Source organism: Henckelia pumila, chromosome 4 (genome assembly GCF_033568475.1).
Source record: "Henckelia pumila isolate YLH828 chromosome 4, ASM3356847v2, whole genome shotgun sequence".
NCBI classification, from domain to species: domain Eukaryota; kingdom Viridiplantae; phylum Streptophyta; class Magnoliopsida; order Lamiales; family Gesneriaceae; genus Henckelia; species Henckelia pumila.
The window spans coordinates 131,867,666-131,890,874 of NC_133123.1; the positions used below are offsets into that span (position 1 = coordinate 131,867,666).

Genomic DNA, 23,209 nt, shown 5'->3' on the forward strand with positions numbered 1-23,209 from the left:
TATTGAGTAGTTTATTTTCAACCAAGACGGCGTGATTGGGCCGAACAAATTTATGTAGAAAACTTGGATGTTTGTTTGGGATTTTTTAGAGTTGATTTTATTTTATTGATTGTCAGATTTATAGTTGTCTTGTGAATAGTCTGATCAACTGTTTGCTTGCATGTTAATCAATTCCAAATCGACAGAGGAGGTTTTGATTTTGATCACTCTGATAATTAACATATTGTAAAACCGACTAGAAATAGAATTCGGTTTCAGTGTGCGGTTTAGGTGTAAACTGAATTTTCACAAATATTTAATGCATTCAAATTTGATTAGAATTACGAAAGATTAGTTCATCAATATTTGAATATGTTTGATTGTTCTAAAAATAGACCTTTGAACAAATTAGGAGAATTCCCGTGAATTAAGATTAAATCTGAGTCCTGAATCGACTACATGTTACGTGATTTGTTCGGTACCTACGTGTGTCTTGGTTGTCTTGATTTTAATTATTTTTATATTTATTTATTTTTATTCGTATTTCTTAAGCAGTTTTTATTTTATATTCTTATTTTATTTAATTCAAAATATTTTCTATTATTTCGTCTAGATTAAGTAAAATAATTAAATCTTGAGAATTGACAACAGTCCCTGTGGGATCGATACTTGGACTCTCAGTTCACTTTACTATTACTTGACCTGGTGCGCTTGCCAGTAGATTTTTATCAAACCGATTTAGTCGGTCAGAGACAAAACAAGAATGCATTACCTGTGAGTATTCGGAACTCATGCATACTAACCCAACCATCTTACGGTAGTCAAATTTGTCCTTAGCTCGGATTTGTTTGTTCCATGAACATCTCCAATAATATGTGATGATGGATGATTCTTTTGTATCTTGCTTGGAATGTCCTTTTCAGTGGATACCTCAGTTTCCTCATTATTTTGAGAATTTTCTTCATGAACAGTTTCTGGAGGAACCAGTGTTGTGTTTGGTGTTGTAACATCTGGAACAACACTGTGTTCTTCGTGAGGAATTTCCAGCAAGCCTTAATATCATCTTCAGTAGTTTTTCCTTTGATATCTGCACCATCATAAAAAACAACATTAATAGATTCTATAATTGTTCTGGTCCTAAGGTTATACATCCTATATGCACGGCTATTTATAGAATAACCAAGGAACAAACACTTATCACTTTTGGAATCAAATAATGCTAGGTGATTTCTATCATTCAAAACATAGCACACACAGCCAAAAATATGAAAATAATTGAGATTTGGTCTTTTTTCCATGAGGACTTCATAGGAAGTCATTGAAGATCCACTTCTCAAATAAACACTATTGGAAATATGGCACGCTGTGTTCGATGATTCTGCCCAAAATTCCTTGGAGATATTTTTTGAGCTCATCATCACCCTAGCCATCTCCTGCAACGTCCTATTCTTCCTTTCGGCAATTTCATTCTGTTGAGGAGTTTTTGGGGTAGAGAACTCCTGTGAGATGCCCTTCTTATCACACAAAGAAGAAAAAGATGAGTTCTCAAATTCCTTTCCATGATCAGTTCTAATCCTTGCTACAATCAAAGTATGTATGTTAGTAATCTTGGTAAACAACTTCTTAAAAACATCAAAAGTGTCTGATTTTTCTCTAAGAAATCTTACCCATGTAAAACGAGAAAAATCATCAACACATACCAAAGAATAATTTTTACCTTCATAGCTTTCAACTTCCATGGGACCCATCAAATCCATATGTAAAAGTTCAAAACACCATGTTGTCACACAGTGTTGTAACACGGGGTGCGAAACACGGTTTCTTCACATGGTATGACACCAAATCTGACACCCTTTCCGAAGAATAGCATAACCTTAGGTTCCAATCCATGACCGCTCTTCAATTTTACGAAGCTCCTAACCGCTGATCGGCCCGCGTAAGAAGCTTTACTCAAGTCTAGATATTTTTCCACCACAGAGTTCACTCCATCACACCCAATCAACACCTACATGCACAATATATAACACAAGAAGCTTAGTTTTTGACTTCATTATCATATTGTAACAACATTTTTGGCATCCCTCCAAAACAAAAAAGTAACATAGATCCCACCTTGGCTTTTAGAATGGTTCCATCCGCCATATGCAAAGACTTGAAGCCATCTGAATCTTCAATTTCAACCACTTTGGAGGAGTACTTGATTGTCCCCTGTGGAAGTTCATTTTCCAGTGTTTCCAGCAGCGTCTTTCTATCGAACAAGTACGAGTCACCCCTGCATATCACCATTTATATAGACAGAACAAATCCTTGCAACCAAGAAAGCCATTGTACTTTAGTACTTACTCCAAGCCTGCTCTATTAATAGGCATGTCTGCAGTGATCTCACTAGAAATGATAGATGTAGTCATGGGTTTAGTACATGCCGCCCGCAGGGCACTACCCTGCGTAGTCATGATGCTGCACAAAAAGGAAACGAACGATTCTTCAAAAACCAATAAGGAAAACAATGTGAAATAGTATATAGGGAGAATTAACAGGCACCCACTAAGCTTTGTGTTCTTTTCACGAAGGATTTGTCCAATGCCACCAAGTGCATCAATTGCTTTCCAAGCATTTGGCCACATTCTAAGATAGTATCCTGTCGTTCTCAATGATTCTGCTGATTCCAACACCAAACTCCGGATTCCCAACCTGTCAAATCCAAATATATTATGCATGATAGTTATTGTTTGATATTTATATTGTAATATTTTTATAGTAGGTTTTATGTAAAACACGATATTCGAATCTAAATGTGAAAAGTAATATATATTTTTGTGTGGAAAATAAATTTTTTTGGGTCAAGTAAAATAAGCTATTTGTTTCACAAAATTATATTCTTTTGGACTATTGTTGTATGTTGATGATATGTTAATCATTGGTCACGATTCAACCAAGATAGACAAGCTTAAGGGGGAGCTTGACAAGTCTTTTGCAATGAAAGACTTAGGACCAGCGAAACAGATGCTTGGAATGAAGATCTCCAGGGACAGGACAAATAAAAAGATGTGGTTATCTCAAGAACAATACATTGAGAAAGTTCTTGAAAGATTCAAAATGGATAAGGCAAAGACTGTTGGCACTCCACTTGCAGGGCATTTCAAACTAAGTTCAGTTCAATGTCCCACAAGTGATGAAGAAAAGAAAGAAATGGAAAGTGTTCCTTATGCTTCAGCAGTTGGCAGTCTGATGTATGCAATGGTGTGTACGAGACCTGACCTCGCTCACGCAGTTGGCGTGGTAAGTTGATTTCTCTCAAATCCGGGAAAAGATCACTGGTCAGCAGTGAAATGGATATTCCGATATCTGAGATGTAAGGCCCGAGATTAATTAAAAATTAATCCAAATTTAATTTGATTTTAATCCGAGTATATTTAATTTGGGAATATTTAGAGTTTTGATTTAAATTTTAATATTCTTAAATTATTTAGGATTGAAATTGAATTAAAATAAGGGCCGAGGACCAAATTGCAAATATTGAAGAATTGAGGGGCTAAACTGCAATTAAAATTGAACTTATCAGATTTTTAGTTACTTACTCAGCTTTCAACGTGTAAGTCTACAAATATATTCAGAAAATTGAGAGAAGTCAGAACAAGGAAGCCGAGACCTTCATTTTCTTTGAAAGTTTGATATTCAAATCCTTGTAACTTTTGCTCTGGTTATCCGATTTCGATTCCGTAAATTGTTCTGGAATCCTTACGACGAGGGCTTTGATCTCGTGTAAGTTTTATGATGTTTTATAGAGAATTCGAAATCAGTTTGTGGCAGAGATCAGGTTTTGAGTTCTTGATCTTGTTTATTGTTGTTTATGCGATTCTATCTCGAAACCGGATTGAGGAGTTTGTATTGAAAGTGTCCAAGCATGATTTCCAGCTTATGATTGTTGTTTATAGCTGATATTATGAAGAGTTTGATGATATATTAGCTGATATATGTTGTACGAATGATTGAAGTGAAGTTAGAAATGATTTCGGGATTACGTCGGTTACCGATTTTCAATCGCTACGCCGTTGAATTGAGTTTTTAGACTATTTTGATGGTTTATATCTGAGCTGAAGTCATTATCTAGATGATATGAATGTTATAGCATTTTTATTCTTTAGTTTCAGTTGAGTTTGAAAGGCCAACAAATCGAGACGTCAACTTTGTACCGAAGAAGTTTGATTGAGGTTTGAAATGAGTTTGATTGACGATCTTATGATGTTTTCGACTCGATTTTGATACAATAGATTGGAATGAAGTTTGATATATGTGTATTTGATTGTATCTTTCAGATTTGAAGAGTTCAGAATCGTGACAAACGAAGGTATAATGACGACATCACGAGTTAGGGACTTTGAAACTCAAGAACGTCTATTCTTGAGTTGGCCCGCAAAAATCACATACTTGATATGTTTTGATTATGTTTTGATGTTTTTGATCCATCTCAGGTAGTGGATCTTTGAGTTTGAGTTGATATGATAGTATATTGAATTGATTCAATGCCAAGGTTGCGGTTAACCTTATTTTTTAGCCCGGAATGGCTACGATAGATGGATATCCATGTCAAGATCATTTACAAATCTTGATGGCAATGAAGTGAGATGAATCAGTTCTTATTGAAGCGTTGATTACTCTATTTGTTGAGTCGAGTTTTAAATAGAGTCGATATGATTTATTTAACGCTTTCTATATATGTTGGTTATACTGAGAATTGTTTCTCACCGGAGTTTATCCGGCTGTTGTCTTGTTTTGTATGTGTGCATGAAAACAGAGATGATAGGAGCTGATCATCGACGTCATTGACAGTTTGGAGAGAGTCTAGCACGTGAGGACTCGGGTTGTAGATGAAGTCTTGAGATCTAGAAGCATCAAACCTTAGAACTTGTTGGTTTTGGAATGCATGTATGAAACTTGAGATAGTTTATGTCGTTTATCATTATTTAGCGACTTGTTCGATGTAACAAATACATGTATAGATGTTTGAGACCTTGTTTATGTTTATATGCATGATTTGGACCTTATATATATATATCATGTTTTGGGTCGAATTTGATGGATTGAAATCGATTGAAAGGATCAATGTTGCTGAAAAAACAACAGAGCAGGTTTTCTGCCCAGGATGCGCCCACGTGGCATAAAACTACCGCCTGAGCGCAGCCTGGAGCTCAGCCTACTATTTTGAAAAAAAAACAGGGGCGCCTGGGCGGTAGTTTTTGACAGCCCGTGCCCAATCCCTTTTGAAAAAAAAAAAAAATTTCTTGATCCTTATTCTTTTCTTATTAGATTAATGATGCTTATTCATTAATTGCCCCTTAAGATTTGAAATTAGCAACCCGAGGCCCCACAACAGGTGGTATCAGAGCTTAAGTTTCTCGGACTGAGAATAGATAAGTGGGGTAGATCAAGTCTTCTATGTTGATTGATTTATTCTTGAAGCATGTTTATTATCTGAAATGATTTACCTCTTTAAGAATTACATGCTATCTGTTATTTTATATGATTGGAAGCATGTTAGACTGCAACTGAATCAGAACTCGATCTCTTGAGAAGGCATGGTGTGCTTATCAGAGGCGGACTGAAACAAAATTGTGTTATGATATGATGATGAGTTGTACACTAATCTGTTTGATTATCAGATATGCCTCCTCGACCAGCACCGACTACTAGACAGACTTCGGCAATGAATCAGCCAGAACAGACTAATGCGGCACAGATACCAGTGACAACACTTGAACATGGACAGAGTAGTACTTCTGCTGATGTGTTTGGTGATGCTAATCCTATGGAAAAACTTCTGAAACGATTTCATTCCTTCAAACCACCGACGTTACAAGGAACTGAGAACTCTGTTGATTGTGAGAATTGGTTGGAGGATATCGAGCAGTTATTTGAATCTCTTGATTATACAGATGACCGTCGGGTTAGACTGGTGATTCATCAACTATAAGGCCTTGCCAAAAGTTGGTGGATAGCGATGAAGAGAGCGTTAGAAAATCAAGGTACTGTTATTACCTGGTCTATATTTCGAACTGTTTTCTATCAACGGTTCTTTCCTGTTTCTTATCGGAAGGACAAGGGAGTGGAATTCGCAAGTTTGCAACAGGGCCAAATGAAAATCAAAGAATATGTTGCAAAATTTACGAGTTTGATGAAGTTTTCTCCACATGTCGCTATCAGTTACGAAGCGCAAGACGATCAGTTTATTAATGGCTTGAATCCTGACGTGTTTACACTTGTGAATTCGGGAAAACCGAATACCTTTGCCGATGCTCTGAATCGAGCAAAGGGTTACACTAATCTGTTTGATTATCGGATATGCCTCCTTGACCAGCACCGACTACTAGACAGACTTTGGCAATGAATCAGCCAGAACAGACTAATGCGGCACAGATACCAGTGACAACACTTGAACATGGACAGAGTAGTACTTTTGTAAGACCCAGAAGTTAATTATCTGGTAATTTGGAATAATTAGAATTGTTATTGAGATGCTAAATTAAAATAATTATTTATGTCAAATAAATTAGTAAGTGTATTAAAAATATGTATTTTTGAATATCGAGATTTAAACGATATAAAATACATATTAAAGCTAAAATAATACACTAGCGTTAAAATATCTAGACTGTGTCAAGTTGCCCAAATAATAATTAAATAGAGGCAAACACACACCCTTACTTATATACATCACACGCATAAAGAAAAGAAAGAGAAAAGAAAAGAAAAGTTCTTCCCTAATTCCAAATCCCGTCACTCCCGTCACCCCTCTGCGCAGCTCCGGTAAATTGCCCATAAATTCTTCGTTCGGAGTCCAAAATTCGATTCGTTTGTTGGGTTTTCTTCCTTACATCCGTGGCTTCGATTGAAGCTAATAATCGCTGATTTTGGTCCACGTTTAGGCACGAATCGACCCACTTTCAGAAGCTGGTCGTGCTGCTATTTCTGCTGTGTTTCTTCAAGGTAACTAGCTTCGATCTTGGAGTATTTTAGACAATATTTCTGCTGTATTTCGAAGCTTAAGGATAGCTGAACCTTCCCCTGTTCGTTTGCCCCTTTTCCAACCATTTTCCGGCGAGCTTTTCGGCGAGTTCGAAGGTTGCTACGGTCCAGCTAGTTTAGCTTCGAGTTGTGATGTTTTAATCCCTTCTTCCAGCCTTGAGCGTGAGTTTCCAACTGGTTTAGTTGAGGTATAGTGGGCTGCCCGATATTGGGATTTTACCCGCTTGGATTTAATTTGATTTCGTTGGATATATCGCATCGTTTTGATATATATTGGAATATTAATTGTGTTGTAGGCCGAAACTTTGGGAATTAGAGTTGAGGACCTTCGTTTGAATTGGTATAGGTATGTTACGGTTGGTAACATACAACGGTAAAAATATAAATATTGTTTTGCCGATATTATGTTGATTACGTGAACTATATGGATTATGTGAATTTAAATACCTCGTTGTTTATATGTTAAATTATTTGATATATTTTGTGGCATTTAGAATAGGGCATGATATTCACTACATCACACGTTGAGCCCTATCATTCTTGTTACCCGTTATCATTTTGTATTGTACTCTGGGCACACGTATTGTTATTTCGGGAATCAGCTGTTGCTTTTTATGCCTAGTATCCCTGAGACCGAAATTATGATTGTCTATTCCTTGATGCATTTTCTGTGTGATATGCACTTGGAATCTTGACATCGTATGTTGTTCGTTATTGTGCCTATCTGTTGTATCGTTATCAGCTGTATGGAGGCCGAGTCGTGGGTGTTTAATTTCACCCATCACGACATACCTCGCATACTTGGCATGGCGGTTTAGTTACATGACGATGTAGCTCCCCTGTGTTCTAGCTCGAGCATTGTTCCAGTTGTTATCGTACTGTTTGTTGGCTCCTGTTATCCCGTTTACTTTGAGCCCAGTTCATGCATTGCATACTACATTTTATAATGTGTTTATGCATAGTTTATATGTTTTGTTGTTGTTGCCTAACTGTTTCATACCAGAATCCTAACCTCAGTTAATTCTGGGGGGCTACTGTGGCTGCTGTTTGGCACCATGGTAGGCTACCCAAGTGACTTTTCAGCACCAAGCGGAGGGTCCACTGGCGGAGCTCGTTGAGGAGGTTGGATCATGTCTTGTCTCCCAGTTATATTATGTATTATCGGAGTTATATTATGTATTATGTTAGAGTCATTTTTATATTCTCCGGGGAGATGCCCCGATGTATTTGTGTTGTATTTGAGAGTTCCTGCTATGTTTTAAATTATTATCAAGCCTTGTCGGCTCAGGTATGTGTTAACTGTTTTAATTTGTTTTCGTGCCTGGCCGGCACATGGTTGTGTGATGTTTAAGTTTATTGAGGTCCTAGTTTTAGTTATTTTAAATAAACTGATGTCTGTGTATTTTGGTATGTCCTACTTACGGGGAGGTCATGCCGAAATTTTTATAGGCCCAAAATTTATTTTAAATTGTTTTTCCGCTGCTTTGACTTCTAATTACTTGTTTGTATGATAATTAAATGTAATTAGAGTAACCGGGCCTCACATCATGGTATCAGAGCATAAACTGGGATATGCTCAAACTAGAGTCTAGGACACTCGAGTCTAGACACTAAAGTTGATTTTTGCGCTTGTTGTTTCTACTTTTCAGCATGTTTATGTGCATATATGATATGTTTATTTTCATTCTAATTCTTATTATGATTTATATTTATAGAATGGCTGAAAGTGGTAATAATGCTGAACGTGGGCGTGGGCATGGGAGACCTCGCATTGATGTTAATACCGAGGTTAACCAAGCTACTGGACGATTGGAACAACTTAGGATGGATGAGTTAATTGCCCGTTTCCATAACATGCGTCCACCTCTTTATTTTGGTAATGAAGGACCTGAAAAAGCTGAAATCTGGATTACCGAGATTGAAGATCTCTTTGATTTGATTGAATATCCGTCGGCGCAACGTTTGAAGCTAGCACTCCATCAGTTGAAGGATCGTGCTAAGATGTGGTGGGCTACTACCTTGATGACTTTGGAATCTCAGAAAGTAACGCCATCTTGGGATGTATTCAAGCTCAAGTTCAGGGAAGTTATTGTCCTCCATCATTCTATAGTGCCAAATCAACTGAATTCCATAACTTGAAACAAGGAAATATGTCGGTTCAAGACTATGCTGATACTTTTTACGAACTGTTGAAGTATGCTCCTCATGTTGCTGCTAGTCAGGGAGCTATTGTTGAAAGCTTCACTGAAGGATTAGATGATCGCTTGCATCCATTTGTCTCGACTGGAAAGCCAATGAATTATCCCGAAGCTGTGGAATTGGCAAAAAGGGCTGAGGCAAGTTTTCGAAGGAGAAGTGGAAACAAGACTCCTATCCAGCACCAATCTGTCAAGAAATCTTCAAGTCATTTTAGTACTTCATCTTTACGTCCAAAAGGGAAACAATTCAAGAAATCTGGCTCTAGTTCTACTAGTTCTGAAGGTTCTAGAAAGCAGAGTGGACAATGCTACACTGGTCCTTATTGTGATAACTGCGGTGGGAAACATTTCAGCAATCAATGTGTGGGAGTTCAAGGACTTTGCAATGTTTGTGGCAGACCAGGACACTTTGCTCGAGTTTGCCCTAGTCAGACAGGAAAATCAGTGCAGGCTGGTAGTGGAACACCTAGTGGCAAATTTTCTGCACCATCCCACTCTTCTCAGCAGTCGAGCAGGCCACATCAGCAATCAAGAGGTCAAGGTGGTCAGCAAAATCAGCCACCAGTTCGTGTATTTGCATTGACAGAGGACGAGGCACAGGCAGCTCCAGGTACTGTAATTACTGGTAACTGCACTCTATGTGGTTTTACAGCACGAGTACTCTTTGATACTGGAGCATCGCATTCGTTTATATCTCGTGCATTTGTCGCTTTCCATGATCTTTGCACCACTAGTATGAATGGTAATTTATCAGTTGCTACTCCAATGGGAAAAATGATCATAACTGATGATGCTGTGTTTAATGCGGTGTTGCTCTATGCTGATAATGTGTTGTACCTGAATCTTATAGTCCTACCTATGCATGATTTCGATTGTATTGTGGGTATGGATGTTCTGACTTCTAATAAAGCCACTGTTGATTGTTATAGAGGCGTAGTTCGATTTAGACCTAGTTTTGCTCCTAAATGGAATTTCTATGGTCGAGGTTCACAAGCTAAGATTCCCCTAGTCTCTTCTATTGAAATGACTCGTCTGTTAGACTCGGGAATTGAAGGTTTTCTTGTTTATGTTGTCGATCTGTCTCAAGGTGAGTGGTCAATATCTGACATTCTTGTTGTCTGCGAATTTCCTGATGTATTTCCTGAGGAAATTCCTGGATTTCCACCAGAACGAGAAGTTGAGTTCAGTATAGAACTGATGCCAGGAACTGAACCTATATCTCGAGCACCGTATCGATTAGCTCCTGTTGAGTTAAAAGAATTGAAAGAACAGTTACAGGAATTGTTGAGTAAAGGTTATATTCGCCCAAGTTCTTCACCTTGGGGTGCTCCTGTTCTTTTTGTTAAAAAGAAAGATGGCACGATGAGAATGTGCATTGATTACAGATAATTGAATAAGTCAACCATCAAGAACAAATATCCGCTTCCAAGAATTGATGACTTGTTTGATCAATTGCAAGGTACGGCGGTGTATTCCAAAATTGATCTTCGCTCTGGATATCACCTAGTACGAGTTAGACAACAAGATGTTACAAAAACAGCATTTCACACTAGATATGGACACTTTGAATTTTTAGTTATGCCTTTTGGTTTGACTAATGCTCCTGCTCTTTTCATGGACTTGATGAATCGTGTATTCAGAAAATATCTCGATAAGTTTGTCATTTTTTTCATCGACGATATTATTATTTATTCCAAGTCTGAAGAAGAACACGCTAAGCACTTGAGGTTAATTCTTCGAATTCTTCAAAAGAAACAATTTTATGCAAAGTTGTCAAAGTGTGAGTTTTGGCTAGACAGAGTTGTCTTTCTAGGCCATGTTATCTCTAAACATGGTATTTCTGTTGATCCAAGTAAAGTAGAAGCAGTGTTGAATTGGCCAAGACCCTCAAATGTGCCAGAGATTCGGAGTTTTATGGGTTTAGCTGGTTATTATCATAGATTCGTTGAAGGATTCTCAAAGATTGCTAAATCTATCACTTTGTTGACTCAAAAAAATCGGAAATTCATTTGGTCTGATGAATGTGAGTCAAGTTTTGTTGAGTTGAAGAAGAGATTGACTTCTGCACCAGTACTTACAATTCCAAGTGGTTCTGGAGGATTTGTTGTTTGCACAGATGCTTCGTCTTGAGGATTAGGTTGTGTCTTGATGCAACATGGCCGAGTAGTGGCTTATGGTTCTCGTCAGTTGAAGACACACGAGTCTAGATATCCTGTTCATGATTTGGAATTGGCTGCTATTGTATTCGCTCTAAAAATTTGGAGACATTATCTATTTGGAGAACAATTTGTAATTTATTCAGATCATAAGAGTCTCAAATATTTATTTTCTCAGTCTGATCTGAATATGAGACAAAGGCGTTGGATGGATCTTTTGAAAGATTATGATTGTGAGATCCAATATCAGCCGGGAAAAGTGAATGTCATTGCTGATGCTTTGAGTCGTAAAGTCGATAATGATGCTCAACTCTCCTCAATCTATATTTCTAAGTTGCACGAGGATATCTGTACTTCTGGTTTGAATTTTCAGATTCAAGGGAATGCTATCTGTGTTTCTCAGATTTCTGTTGAACCTGAGTTGATTCAGATTATTAAAGTTGCTCAGAAGTCGGATGATCAGATTCAGAAGTCTTATGATTTAGTGACTCAAGGACATCAATCGGGATTTTCAATTTATTCTGATGACTCTCTTCGATTGAATGGAATATTGGTTGTCCCAGATATTCCTGACTTGCGCACAGCCATCCTTAATGAGCTCATTGCACTTGTTATAGCATTCACCCAGGAGGCAAGAAAATGTATCATATTCTCAGACCTCAATTTTGGTGGAAGAAAATGAAGAAAGATGTAGCTGAGTTTGTATCTTGTTGTATGATCTGTCAGCAAGTCAAGGCAGAACGTATGAGACCAGGAGGATTATTGCACAGTCTTGAAGTTCCTCAGTGGAACTGGGAACATGTGGCTATGGATTTTGTCACTCATTTGCCACGTACTTCTCGTCACTTCGATGCCATTTGGGTAGTGGTTGATATATTGTCCAAGTCAGCTCACTTTATTTCGTATGAAAGGACTTACTCGTATAAGAAAATGGCTCGTTTGTTTATTGAGAATATTGTGAGACTGCATGGAGTTCCAGTTGCAATAGTCTCTGATCATGACCCTAGATTTACTTCAAAGTTTTGGACTAGCTTTCAAAAATAAATGGGTACGCGACTTGCGATGAGTACTGCATACCATCCTCAGACCGATGGTCAAACTGAGCGTACAATCCAAACTCTTGAGGATTTGCTTAGAGCTGTAATTATGGATTTTAAAGACAGTTGGCAAGAAGCTTTACCATTAGTGGAATTTTCTTACAATAACAGTTTCCAAGTGACTATAGGTATGGCTCCTTTTAAAGCTTTGTATGGTCGTAGATGTAGATCACCTCTCTGTTGGGATGAGTTCGGTAAAAAGCAATTGACTGGACCCGAGATTGTTCAGGAAATGCATGACAAAGTTCAGTTGATCCGTCAAAGAATAAAAGCTGCCCAAGATCGACAAGCAAGCTATGCAAATAAACTTCGTCGATCTTTGGAATTTCAAGTTGGAGATTTTGTATTTCTGAAAATCTCACCGTTTAGAGGTGTTGTTCGCTTTGGTATGAGAGGTAAGTTGTCACCTCGATACATTGGTCCCTATAGAATTGTTGAACGTATTGGGTCTTGTGCTTATCGGTTGGAGTTGCCACAATCTTTGGATGGCATCCACGATGTGTTTCATGTATCTATGTTGCGTAAGTATGAGCCCGATCCGTCTCATGTCATTCAGCCTGATGAGGTTGAACTGGATCCAGCATTGTCTTATATAGAGTATCCTATGTGTATCTTGGATCGCAAGGAGAAAGTACTTCGCAACAAAATTGTACCACTAGTTCGAGTTCAGTGGTCGAGGCATGGGGTAGAGGAATCTACTTGGGAGACAGAGGAGAAGATGAGAACTTCTTACCCATATTTGTTTGATTCCTAGAATGGATTTGTGGTGTATTGCGTTTCAGATGTATGTGTGTAAACTGAAATTTCGAGGACGAAATTTGTTTTTAGTGGTGGAGAAATGTAAGACCCAGAAGTTAATTATCTGGTAATTTGGCATAATTAGAATTGTTATTGAGATGCTAAATTAAAATAATTATTTATGTCAAATAAATTAGTAAGTGTATTAAAAATATGTATTTTTGAATATCGAGATTTAAACGATATAAAATACATATTAGAGCTAAAATAATACACGAGCATTAAAATATCTGGACTGTGTCAAGTTGCCCAAATAATAATTAAATAGAGGCAAACACACATCCTTACATATATACATCACACGCATAAAGAAAAGAAAGAGAAAAGAAAAGAAAAGAAAAGTTCTTCCCTAATTCCAAATCCCGTCACTCCCGTCACCCCTCTGCGCAGCTCCGGTAAATTGCCCATAACTTCTTCGTTCGGAGTCCAAAATTCGATTCGTTTGTTGGGTTTTCTTCCTTACATCTGTGGCTTCGATTGAAGCTAATAATCGCTGATTTTGGTCCACGTTTAGGCACGAATAGACCCACTTTCAGAAGCTGGTCGTGCTGCTATTTCTGCTGTGTTTCTTCAAGGTAACTAGCTTCGATCTTGGAGTATTTTAGAAAATATTTCTGCTGTATTTCGAAGCTTAAGGATAGCTGAACCTTCCCTTGTTCGTTTGCCCCTTTTCCAGCCATTTTCCGGCGAGCTTTTCGGCGAGTTCGAAGGTTGCTACGGTCCAGCTAGTTTAGCTTCGAGTTGTGATGTTTTAATCCCTTCTTCCAGCCTTGAGCGTGAGTTTCCAACTGGTTTAGTTGAGGTATAGTGGGCTGCCCGATATTGGGATTTTACCCGCTTGGATTTAATTTGATTTCGTTGGTTATATCGCATCGTTTTGATATATATTGGAATATTAATTGTGTTGTAGGCCGAAACTTTGGGAATTAGAGTTGAGGACCTTCGTTTGAATTGGTATAGGTATGTTACGGTTGGTAACATACAACGGTAAAAATATAAATATTGTTTTGCCGATATTATGTTGATTACGTGAACTATATGGATTATGTGAATTTAAATGCCTCGTTGTTTATATGTTAAATTATTTGATATATTTTGTGGCATTTAGAATAGGGCATGATATTCACTACATCACACGTTGAGCCCTATCATTCTTGTTACCCGTTATCATTTTATATTGTATTTTGGGCACACGTATTGTTATTTCGGGAATCAGCTGGTGGCTTTTTATGCCTAGTATCCCTGAGACCGAAATTATGATTGTCTATTCCTTGATGCATTTTCTGTGTGATATGCACTTGGAATCTTGACATCGTATGTTGTTCGTTATTGTGCCTATCTGTTGTATCGTTATCAGCTGTATGGAGGCCGAGTCGTGGGTGTTTAATTTCACCCAGCACGACATACCTCGCATACTTGGCATGGCGGTTTAGTTACATGACGATGTAGCTCCCCTGTGTTCTAGCTCGAGCATTGTTCCAGTTGTTATCGTACTGTTTGTTGGCTCCTGTTATCCCGTTTACTTTGAGCCCAGTTCATGCATTGCATACTACATTTTATAATGTGTTTATGCATAGTTTATATGTTTTGTTGTTGTTGCCTAACTGTTTCATACCAGAATCCTAACCTCAGTTAATTCTGGGGGGGCTACTGTGGCTGTTGTTTGGCACCATGGTAGGCTACCCAAGTGACTTTTCAGCACCAGGCGGAGGGTCCGCTGGCGGAGCTCGTTGAGGAGGTTGGATCGTGTCTTGTCTCCCAGTTATATTATGTATTATCGGAGTTATATTATGTATTATGTTAGAGTCATTTTTATATTCTCCGGGGAGATGCCCCGATGTATTTGTGTTGTATTTGAGAGTTCCTGCTATGTTTTAAATTATTATCAAGCTTTGTCGGCTTAGGTATGTGTTAACTATTTTAATTTGTTTTCGTGCCTGGCCGGCACATGGTTGCGTGATGTTTAAGTTTGTTGAGGTCCTAGTTTTAGTTATTTTAAATAAACTGCTGTCTGTGTATTTTGGGATGTCCTACTTATGGGGAGGTCATGCCGAAATTTTTATAGGCCCAAAATTTATTTTAAATCGTTTTTCTACTGCTTTGACTTCTAATTACTTGTTTGTATGATAATTAAATGTAATTAGAGTAACCGGGCCTCACAACTTTTGCTGATGTGTTTGGTGATGCTAATCCTATGAAAAAACTTCTGAAACGATTTCAATCCTTCAAACCACCGACGTTACAAGGAACTGAGAACTCTGTTGATTGTGAGAATTGGTTGGAGGATATCGAGCAGTTATTTGAATCTCTTGATTATACAAATGACCTTCGGGTTAGACTGGTGATTCATCAACTACATGGCCTTGCCAAAAATTGGTGGATAGCGACGAAGAGAGCGTTGGAAAATCAAGGTACTGTTATTACCTGGTCTGTATTTCGAACTGTTTTCTATCAATGGTTCTTTCCTGTTTCTTATCGGAAGGACAAGGGAGCGGAATTCGCAATTTTGCAACAGGTCCAAATGAATATCGAAGAATATGTTGCAAAATTTACGAGTTTGATGAAGTTTTCTCCACATGTTGCTATCAGTGACGAAGCACAAGCCGATCAGTTTATTAATGGCTTGAATCCTGACGTGTTCACACTTGTGAATTCGGGAAGACCGAATACCTTTGCCGATGCTTTGAATCGAGCAAAGGGTGCAGAAGCAGGAATACTGAATAAACGAGGAGCTCGGTTTGTTCCCCAGCCGATGAGACAACCTCAAGAGCAGCCACAGATTCCACCACCACCTCGATTTGATGCTGGAGGGAGTAGAAGTGGTAAGAAGAACTTTTTCAAGGGCAAAGGTAAACAGTTTAAACGCCCTGGTAGTAGCTCTTCTAGTTCATGTGGATCTAGACAATTCAGAGGTGGACAGAAATCCGATACTTCTGATGTTATTTGTACCAAGTGTGGAGGACGTCATACCAATGAGCAATGTCGAGGAGTTTTTGGTACTTGTTACATATTCAATCAAACAGGTCATTTTGCAAGGGTATGCCCACAAAGACGTGCTGGAAATGCACAGGGTGCTGGATCATCTCGACCAGTGGTACAGCCAGAGAGGCAAGCATCCTCGGTGCATTCATTCCAACGTCAGCCATCAACACAAAGCCGTACTGGAGGAACTCAAGCTGGGAGTCAGCCACAGAGGCAACAAGCACGAGTGTTTGCACTGACTGAAGAGCAAGCACAAGCGGCACCGGATGATGTGATTTCAGGTAACTATTCTCTTTATGGTTATCCTGCCTATGTCTTATTCGATACTGGTGCGTCGCATACCTTCATTTCTGAAAAATTTGTTACATTGTATTCATTTCCTGTTGAGTCATTAACTACGGTGGTGTCTATATCTTCACCGTTGGGAAAGGGTATAGTATCAGTGAAGTCTGTTAGAAACTGTGTACTACAGTATGAAGGTAATGAAGTTGAGCTTGACTATATTGTTCTTGGTTTGTCTGATTTTGGCTGTATAATCGGTATTGATATGCTAACCAAGTACAAAGCAACAGTTGACTGTTTTCAAAAGATAGTGAGTTTCAGTCCAGTGATGGCTGATGAATGGAAATTTTATGGTAAGGGTGCTAGATCTAAAATTCCCTTGATATCTGTTATTGCTATGACTGGTTTGTTACAGAAGGGAGCAGAGAGATTTTTGATCTATGCAGTTGATGTGCTGAAGACTAGTCCGAAATTGATTGATCTACCAGTGGTGAATGAGTTTACAGATGTATTCCCTGACGAGATTCCGGGATTGCCACCGTACAGAGAGGTAGACTTCGGTATTGAATTGATGCCAGGTACACAGCCGATATCGAAAGCACCGTACCGAATGGCACCGATTGAACTGAAAGAACTGAAAGACTAACTTGAAGATTTGTTGGCCAAAGGATATATCAGACTGAGTGTATCCCCATGGGGTGCCCCAGTATTATTTGTTAGAAAGAAAGACGGATCGATGAGACTATGTATTGACTACCGGCAATTGAACAAAGCAACGGTAAAGAATCGCTATCCTTTACCTCGTATCGATGATTTATTTGATCAATTGCAGGGTTCGTCGGTATATTCGAAGATTGATCTACGATCCGGTTATCATAAATTGAGGGTTAGAGACGAGGATATTCCTAAGACTGCATTTAGAACCAGGTATGGCCATTATGAATTTATAGTCATGCCTTTTGGTCTAACGAATGCACCAGCAGTTTTTATGGGATTGATGAATAGAGTATTTCAAAAATATCTAGACGACTTTGTGATTATCTTTATCGATGATATTTTGATATACTCTAAGAATATGCGTGAACATGCTGATCATCTCCGAATTGTACTGAGAACATTAAGAGAAGAGAAATTGTATGCCAAGTTATCCAAATGTGAATTTTGGTTGCAGAGAGTTTTTTTTCTTGGTCATATAATTTCAGGAGATGGCATTTCAGTTGATCCGAGTAAGGTTGAAGCTGTGATTAGTTGGCAGAGACCAACATCTGTGCCAGAAATTCGAAGTTTTATGGGCTTAGCTTGTTATTACCGTCGATTCATTCAAAATTTTTCATCGATAGCGAAGCCTATTATACAGCTTACACAGAAGAATGCACCATTTATTTGTTCTGAGGCGTGTGAAAGAAGTTTTATCGAACTAAAGAAGAGATTGACTACAACGCCGGTTTTGAAAATCCCTACAGGTACTGGTTATTTTGTTGTTTATTGTGATGCTTCTCACAGGGTTTGGGATGTATTTTAATGCAGAAAGGACATGTTGTCGCTTATGCTTCTCGACAACTAAAACCACATGAAGTCAGGTATCCGATTCATGATTTTGAATTGGCTGCAATCGTCTTTGCATTAAAGATCTGAAGACATTACTTATACGGCGAAAAGTTTGAAATCTTTTCTGATCACAAAAGTCTGAAGTATCTGTTCTCACAATCTGAATTGAATATGAGACAACGACGATGGCTTGATTTATTGAATTATTTTGATTGTGGAATCAAATACTATCCGGAGAAATCTAATGCAGCAGCGGATGCCCTGAGTAGAAAGGTGTGTGCTTTATCCTTGTCTACGGTAGGTGTATCTAATTTGATTGAAGATTGTTGTATTTCTGGGTATGTATTTGAGACAGATAGAAGGCCAATGAGAGTTTATGCAATCAGTGCTGAGCCAGAATTGATGATTCGTATCAAAGAAGCGCAGAAAGCTAATCAGAATGTACAGAAATCAATTGAAATGATCCGATCAGGACATATGTCTGAGTACAAGGTTAGTGACGATAATATCTTGTATGTGAATAACCGAATAGTTGTTCCCAATATTACAGACTTGATACAGAATATTTTAAAAGAAGCCCATTGCAGTCGCTTCAGTGTTCATCCTGGAGGTAGAAAGATGTACAACGACTTGAAGAGTCAGTACTGGTGGAAACAAATGAAGTCTGACGTGACTGAATTTGTATCCAAATGTTTGAATTGCCAACAGGTGAAAGCTGAAAGAAAGAAACCAGGTGACTTATTACAGAGTTTATCGATTCCTGAATGGAAATGAGATCACATTTCCATGGAATTTGTAACGAAGTTGCCACGATCATCTCGAGGATGCGATGCTATTTGGGTGATCATCGACAAATTGACGAAATCTGCGTGTTTTATTCCCTATCGAATGAGTTATCATCATGATCAAATGGCAGATCTCTATATTCGAGAAGTGGTAAGACTACACGGTGTGCCAAAGTCGATTGTATCTGACCGATATCCAAGGTTTACTTCGCACTTTTGGCATAGTCTACAAGAAGCTCTAGGTACGCTCTTACATTTGAGTACTGCTTACCATCCTCAAACTGACGGTCAATCTAAACGAACTATTCAGACGCTTGAGGATATGCTGAGAGCTGTAGTACTTGATTTTGGTACTACATGGCAAAATTCTATACCACTTGTGGAATTTTCTTATAACAACAGTTATCAGACGAGTATAGAGATGGCACCATTTGAAGCATTATATGGGAAGAAGTGTCGATCGCCTTTGTATTGGGATGATGTTTCTGAGGTACCTGAGTTAGGGCCAGATATGATCAGACAAATGACTGAGAAGGTGAAACTGATATAGCAACGAATGAGAACAGCGCAACATAGACAGACCAGATATGCGAATGTACGACGACGACCATTGTCTTTTTATTAGGGAGATAGAGTGTTTATGAAGATTTCACCGTTCAGGGGAACAGTACGATTTGGCAAACGAGGAAAATTATCTCCGAGGTATATTGGGCCGTACGAGATTCTCGAGAAGATAGGCAATCTTGCTTATCGACTCGCTCTTCCTATGTCTTTATCTGGAATACATGATGTCTTTCATGTATCGATGCTGAGGAAATATATATCTGATGCGTCTCATGTGATTCAATCTGATGAAGCTGAGTTGGATGAGACTCTTAGCTATTTCGAGCAACCTATTCAGATTCTCGATAGAAAGACAAAACAACTCCGAACGAAGACCATTCCATTGGTGAATATTCAATGGAGTCGGCACGGAGTTGAAGAAGCGACGTGGGAAGTTGAAGAAGACATGAGACATAGATTTTCTTACTTATTTCACTGATGTGAGTTCTTATTCAGTTTTCAGTTATTCTTTATTCTTATGAGCATACAGACTGCATATCTATACTGTTTATGAATTCGAGGACGAACTCATGTCTTAGTGGGGGAGAAATGTAAGGTCCGGGATTAATTAAAAATTAATCCGAATTTAATTTGATTTTAATCCGAGTATATTTAATTTGGGAATATTTAGAGTTTTGATTTAAATTCTAATATTCTTAAATTATTTAGGATTGAAATTGAATTAAAATAAGGGCCGAGGACCAAATTGAAAATATTGAAGAATTGAGGGGCTAAACTGCAATTAGAATTGAACTTATCAGATTTTTAGTTACTTACTCAGCTTTCAACGTGTAAGTCTACAAATATATTCAGAAAATTGAGAGAAGTCAGAACAAGGAAGCCGAGACCTTCATTTTCTTTGAAAGTTTGATATTCAAATCCTTGTAACTTTTGCTCCGGTTATCCGATTTTGATTCCGTATATTGTTCTGGAATCCTTACTACAAGGGCTTCGATCTCGTGTAAGTTTTATGATGTTTTATAGGGAATTCGTAATTATTTTGTGGCAGAGATCATGTTTTGAGTTCTTGATCTTGTTTATTGTTGTTTATGCGATTCTATCTCGAAACCGGATTGAGGATTTTGTATTGAAAGTATCCAAGCATGATTTCTAGCTTATGATTGTTGTTTATAGCTGATATTATGAAGAGTTTGATGATATATTAGCTGATATATGTTGTACGAATGATTGAAGTGAAGTTAGAAATGATTTCGGGATTACGTCGGTTACCGATTTTCAATCGCTACGCCGTTGAATTGAGTTTTTAGACTATTTTGATGGTTTATATCTGAGCTGAAATAGTTATCTAGATGATATGAATGTTATAGCATTTTTATTCTTTAGTTTCAGTTGAGTTTGAAAGGCCAACAAATCGAGAGTCAACTTTGTACCGAAGAAGTTTGATTGAGGTTTGAAATGAGTTTGATTGACGATCTTATGATGTTTTCGACTCGATTTTGATACGATAGATTGGAATGAAGTTTGATATATGTGAATTTGATTGTATCTTTCAGATTTGAAGAGTTCAGAATTGTGATAAACGATGGTATAATGACGACATCACGAGTTAGGGACTTTGAAACTCAAGAACGTCTATTCTTGAGTTGGCCCGCAAAAATCACATACTTGATATGTTTTGATTATGTTTTGATGTTGTTGATCTATCTCAGGTATTGGATCTTTGAGTTTGAGTTGATATGATAGTATATTGAATTGATTCAATGCCAAGGTTGCGGTTAACCTTATTTTTTAGCCCGGAATGGCTACGATAGATGGATATCCATGTCAAGATCGTTTACGAATCTTGATGGCAATGAAGTGAGATGAATCAGTTCTTATTGAAGCGTTGATTACTCTATTTGTTGAGTCGAGTTTTAAATAGAGTCGATATGATTTATTTAACGCTTTCTATATATGTTGGTTATACTAAAAATTGTTTCTCACCGAAGTTTATCCGGCTGTTGTCTTGTTTTGTATGTGTGCATGACAACAGAGAGTATAGGAGCTGATCATCGACGTCATTGATAGTTGGGAGAGAGTCTAGCACGTGAAGACTCGGGTTGTAGATGAAGTCTTTGTTGGAACACTGTCGTTCTCCGGATCGAAAAAGAAAGTGATACCCGGTGCAGTGGAAGTTTTAAAATTTTTATATGGAACGATTCCATATGGGTATCAAATTCCTACGATTAAAATTGATAACAAAAAATTTAAACAATGTAAATTATACCTTAAAATCTCAAAACGAGATTATGGACACCAACAGATTAAACTGCTCTTGTTGTATATCCCAGGAACTGATGATCGAACGTTTCTTCAATCAGGTCCACGAACAGAAGTTTAATCCCTCTGATAGACTGCACTAGAAAGTCTATCAAAAGTTTCTACGAAGAGAAATAACAGATTTGATCTGTTAAATCAGACTGCAAATTCAGAAATTTGCAGACTGAATTTGTAGTAGCCCGTGCCCTAATTGAGTAATTAAAGGATTAATGCTAATTAATTGAATTAGGCATCGGACGGATCGGAAGCTCCGAAGAGACGATCGGAAGCTCCGATCGGGATCGGAAGCTCCGATGAGGATCGGAGGCACCGATGATATTACGTCATCCATGACGTGTGGCTGGATCGGAAGCTCCGATCAGGATCGGACGTTCCGATCACCCCTATCCGGAGTCAACAAGTGATATTTTGACACGTGGCAGATCAGGATCTTCGGAAGCTCCGATGGCAGGATCGGACGTTCCGATCGAGGTTCGGACGTTCCGATCAGGGATCGGAAGTTCCGATCGTTGTCTATAAATAGAAGGCCGAGACTTCACTTTCATTTGCCAATTCCGAGTTCTCCTTTCCTTTCTAGTCCTTTTCGAGCTGTTCTAGTCTTCTTAGGCTTGGTCCGGAGGTCGGAGAGGCGTTCGGTAGTCGTAGCGGAGTTGTGCCCAAGTTCTGGAGGCATCGACATCAAAGGGCTAACGACGGACGAAGGTATAGCTTTTGCTTCCTATAAATATTTAGGAGTATGCAATAGCTTAGTTAAGGCTTTTAGAGCACTATAATGATAGTAGTATCATTTGGCAGTGTAGAGCAGACTATAGGCGTGGACCTAGAGTTGGTAGAGCTTGCACTGTATTGAGGTACGAAAGTACTGTTCGAGATATCCTGACTGAGTATGCATGTATTATATGACTGCATGATTTATATGCCATGATATTATGCTGCATTCATTTGCATCTTGCTGTATCTCCTTCGAGATGTCTGTTAGTAGGGTTGTACCCTATCCTGTTAGTGGATGGACTTCCATCGATTTGGGTCCGGCGTATCCACAGTTATCTCGGTATGGGAGCCACCTCCTGAAGCGACGGCACAGCGTGCTACATACCAGGGCCCGGTCTGTCTCTGTTATCTGATCCTTGACCTCGAGTCTATAGGGAGTTCACTTTGCATGCATGTATACTCATACTCTCGCACTGAGCGTTTTATGCTCACGTCTCGTACTCTGTATTTTCTGGACACCCTATTCCATGGGGCAGGTTTGCGATTGGACGAGGAGGGTGGATCCAGGAGGGGCTAGTCAGTGGTTGGCCAGCTGGAGCTTCGTCTAGGTTTTATTACTGTTGTTTTGGGTTTATACAGCTATTCGATTTGGTTGTATATTATTGGATAATTACAGATTCCTTTTCTTGGGATTGTATAATGTTATTGGTTTCCGCAGTTTCATTCTGATATCTGTTTAATTAAGTTAATTGCATGCATAAGTTCTG

The 23,209-nt window shown here is 38.4% G+C and overlaps 2 protein-coding genes and 1 long non-coding RNA gene across 3 annotated transcripts; 2 read left to right on the forward strand and 1 right to left on the reverse strand.

Moving 5' to 3' along the window:
* Positions 1 to 940: 940 nt before the first annotated feature.
* On the reverse strand, positions 941 to 2,696 carry LOC140861763 (monooxygenase 2-like). The gene is made up of 5 exons (XM_073264776.1): positions 2,521 to 2,696; positions 2,323 to 2,436; positions 2,092 to 2,251; positions 1,853 to 1,984; positions 941 to 1,066 (listed from the first exon to the last, which is right to left on the reverse strand). Exons 1-5 carry the CDS (start codon positions 2,694 to 2,696, stop codon positions 941 to 943), a joined length of 708 nt encoding a protein of 235 aa, XP_073120877.1.
* Positions 2,697 to 9,152: 6,456 nt separating this feature from the next.
* Positions 9,153 to 10,589, forward strand: LOC140861764 (uncharacterized). The gene has a single exon (XM_073264778.1). The coding sequence runs from the start codon at positions 9,153 to 9,155 to the stop codon at positions 10,587 to 10,589; it is 1,437 nt and encodes a 478-aa protein (XP_073120879.1).
* A 3,038-nt stretch (positions 10,590 to 13,627) lies between these two features.
* LOC140867639 (uncharacterized) lies at positions 13,628 to 15,140 on the forward strand. The gene is made up of 4 exons (XR_012145213.1): positions 13,628 to 13,826; positions 13,928 to 14,053; positions 14,162 to 14,211; positions 14,930 to 15,140. It is a non-coding gene; the product is annotated as an uncharacterized lncRNA (long non-coding RNA).
* The last annotated feature ends 8,069 nt before the right edge of the window (positions 15,141 to 23,209 follow it).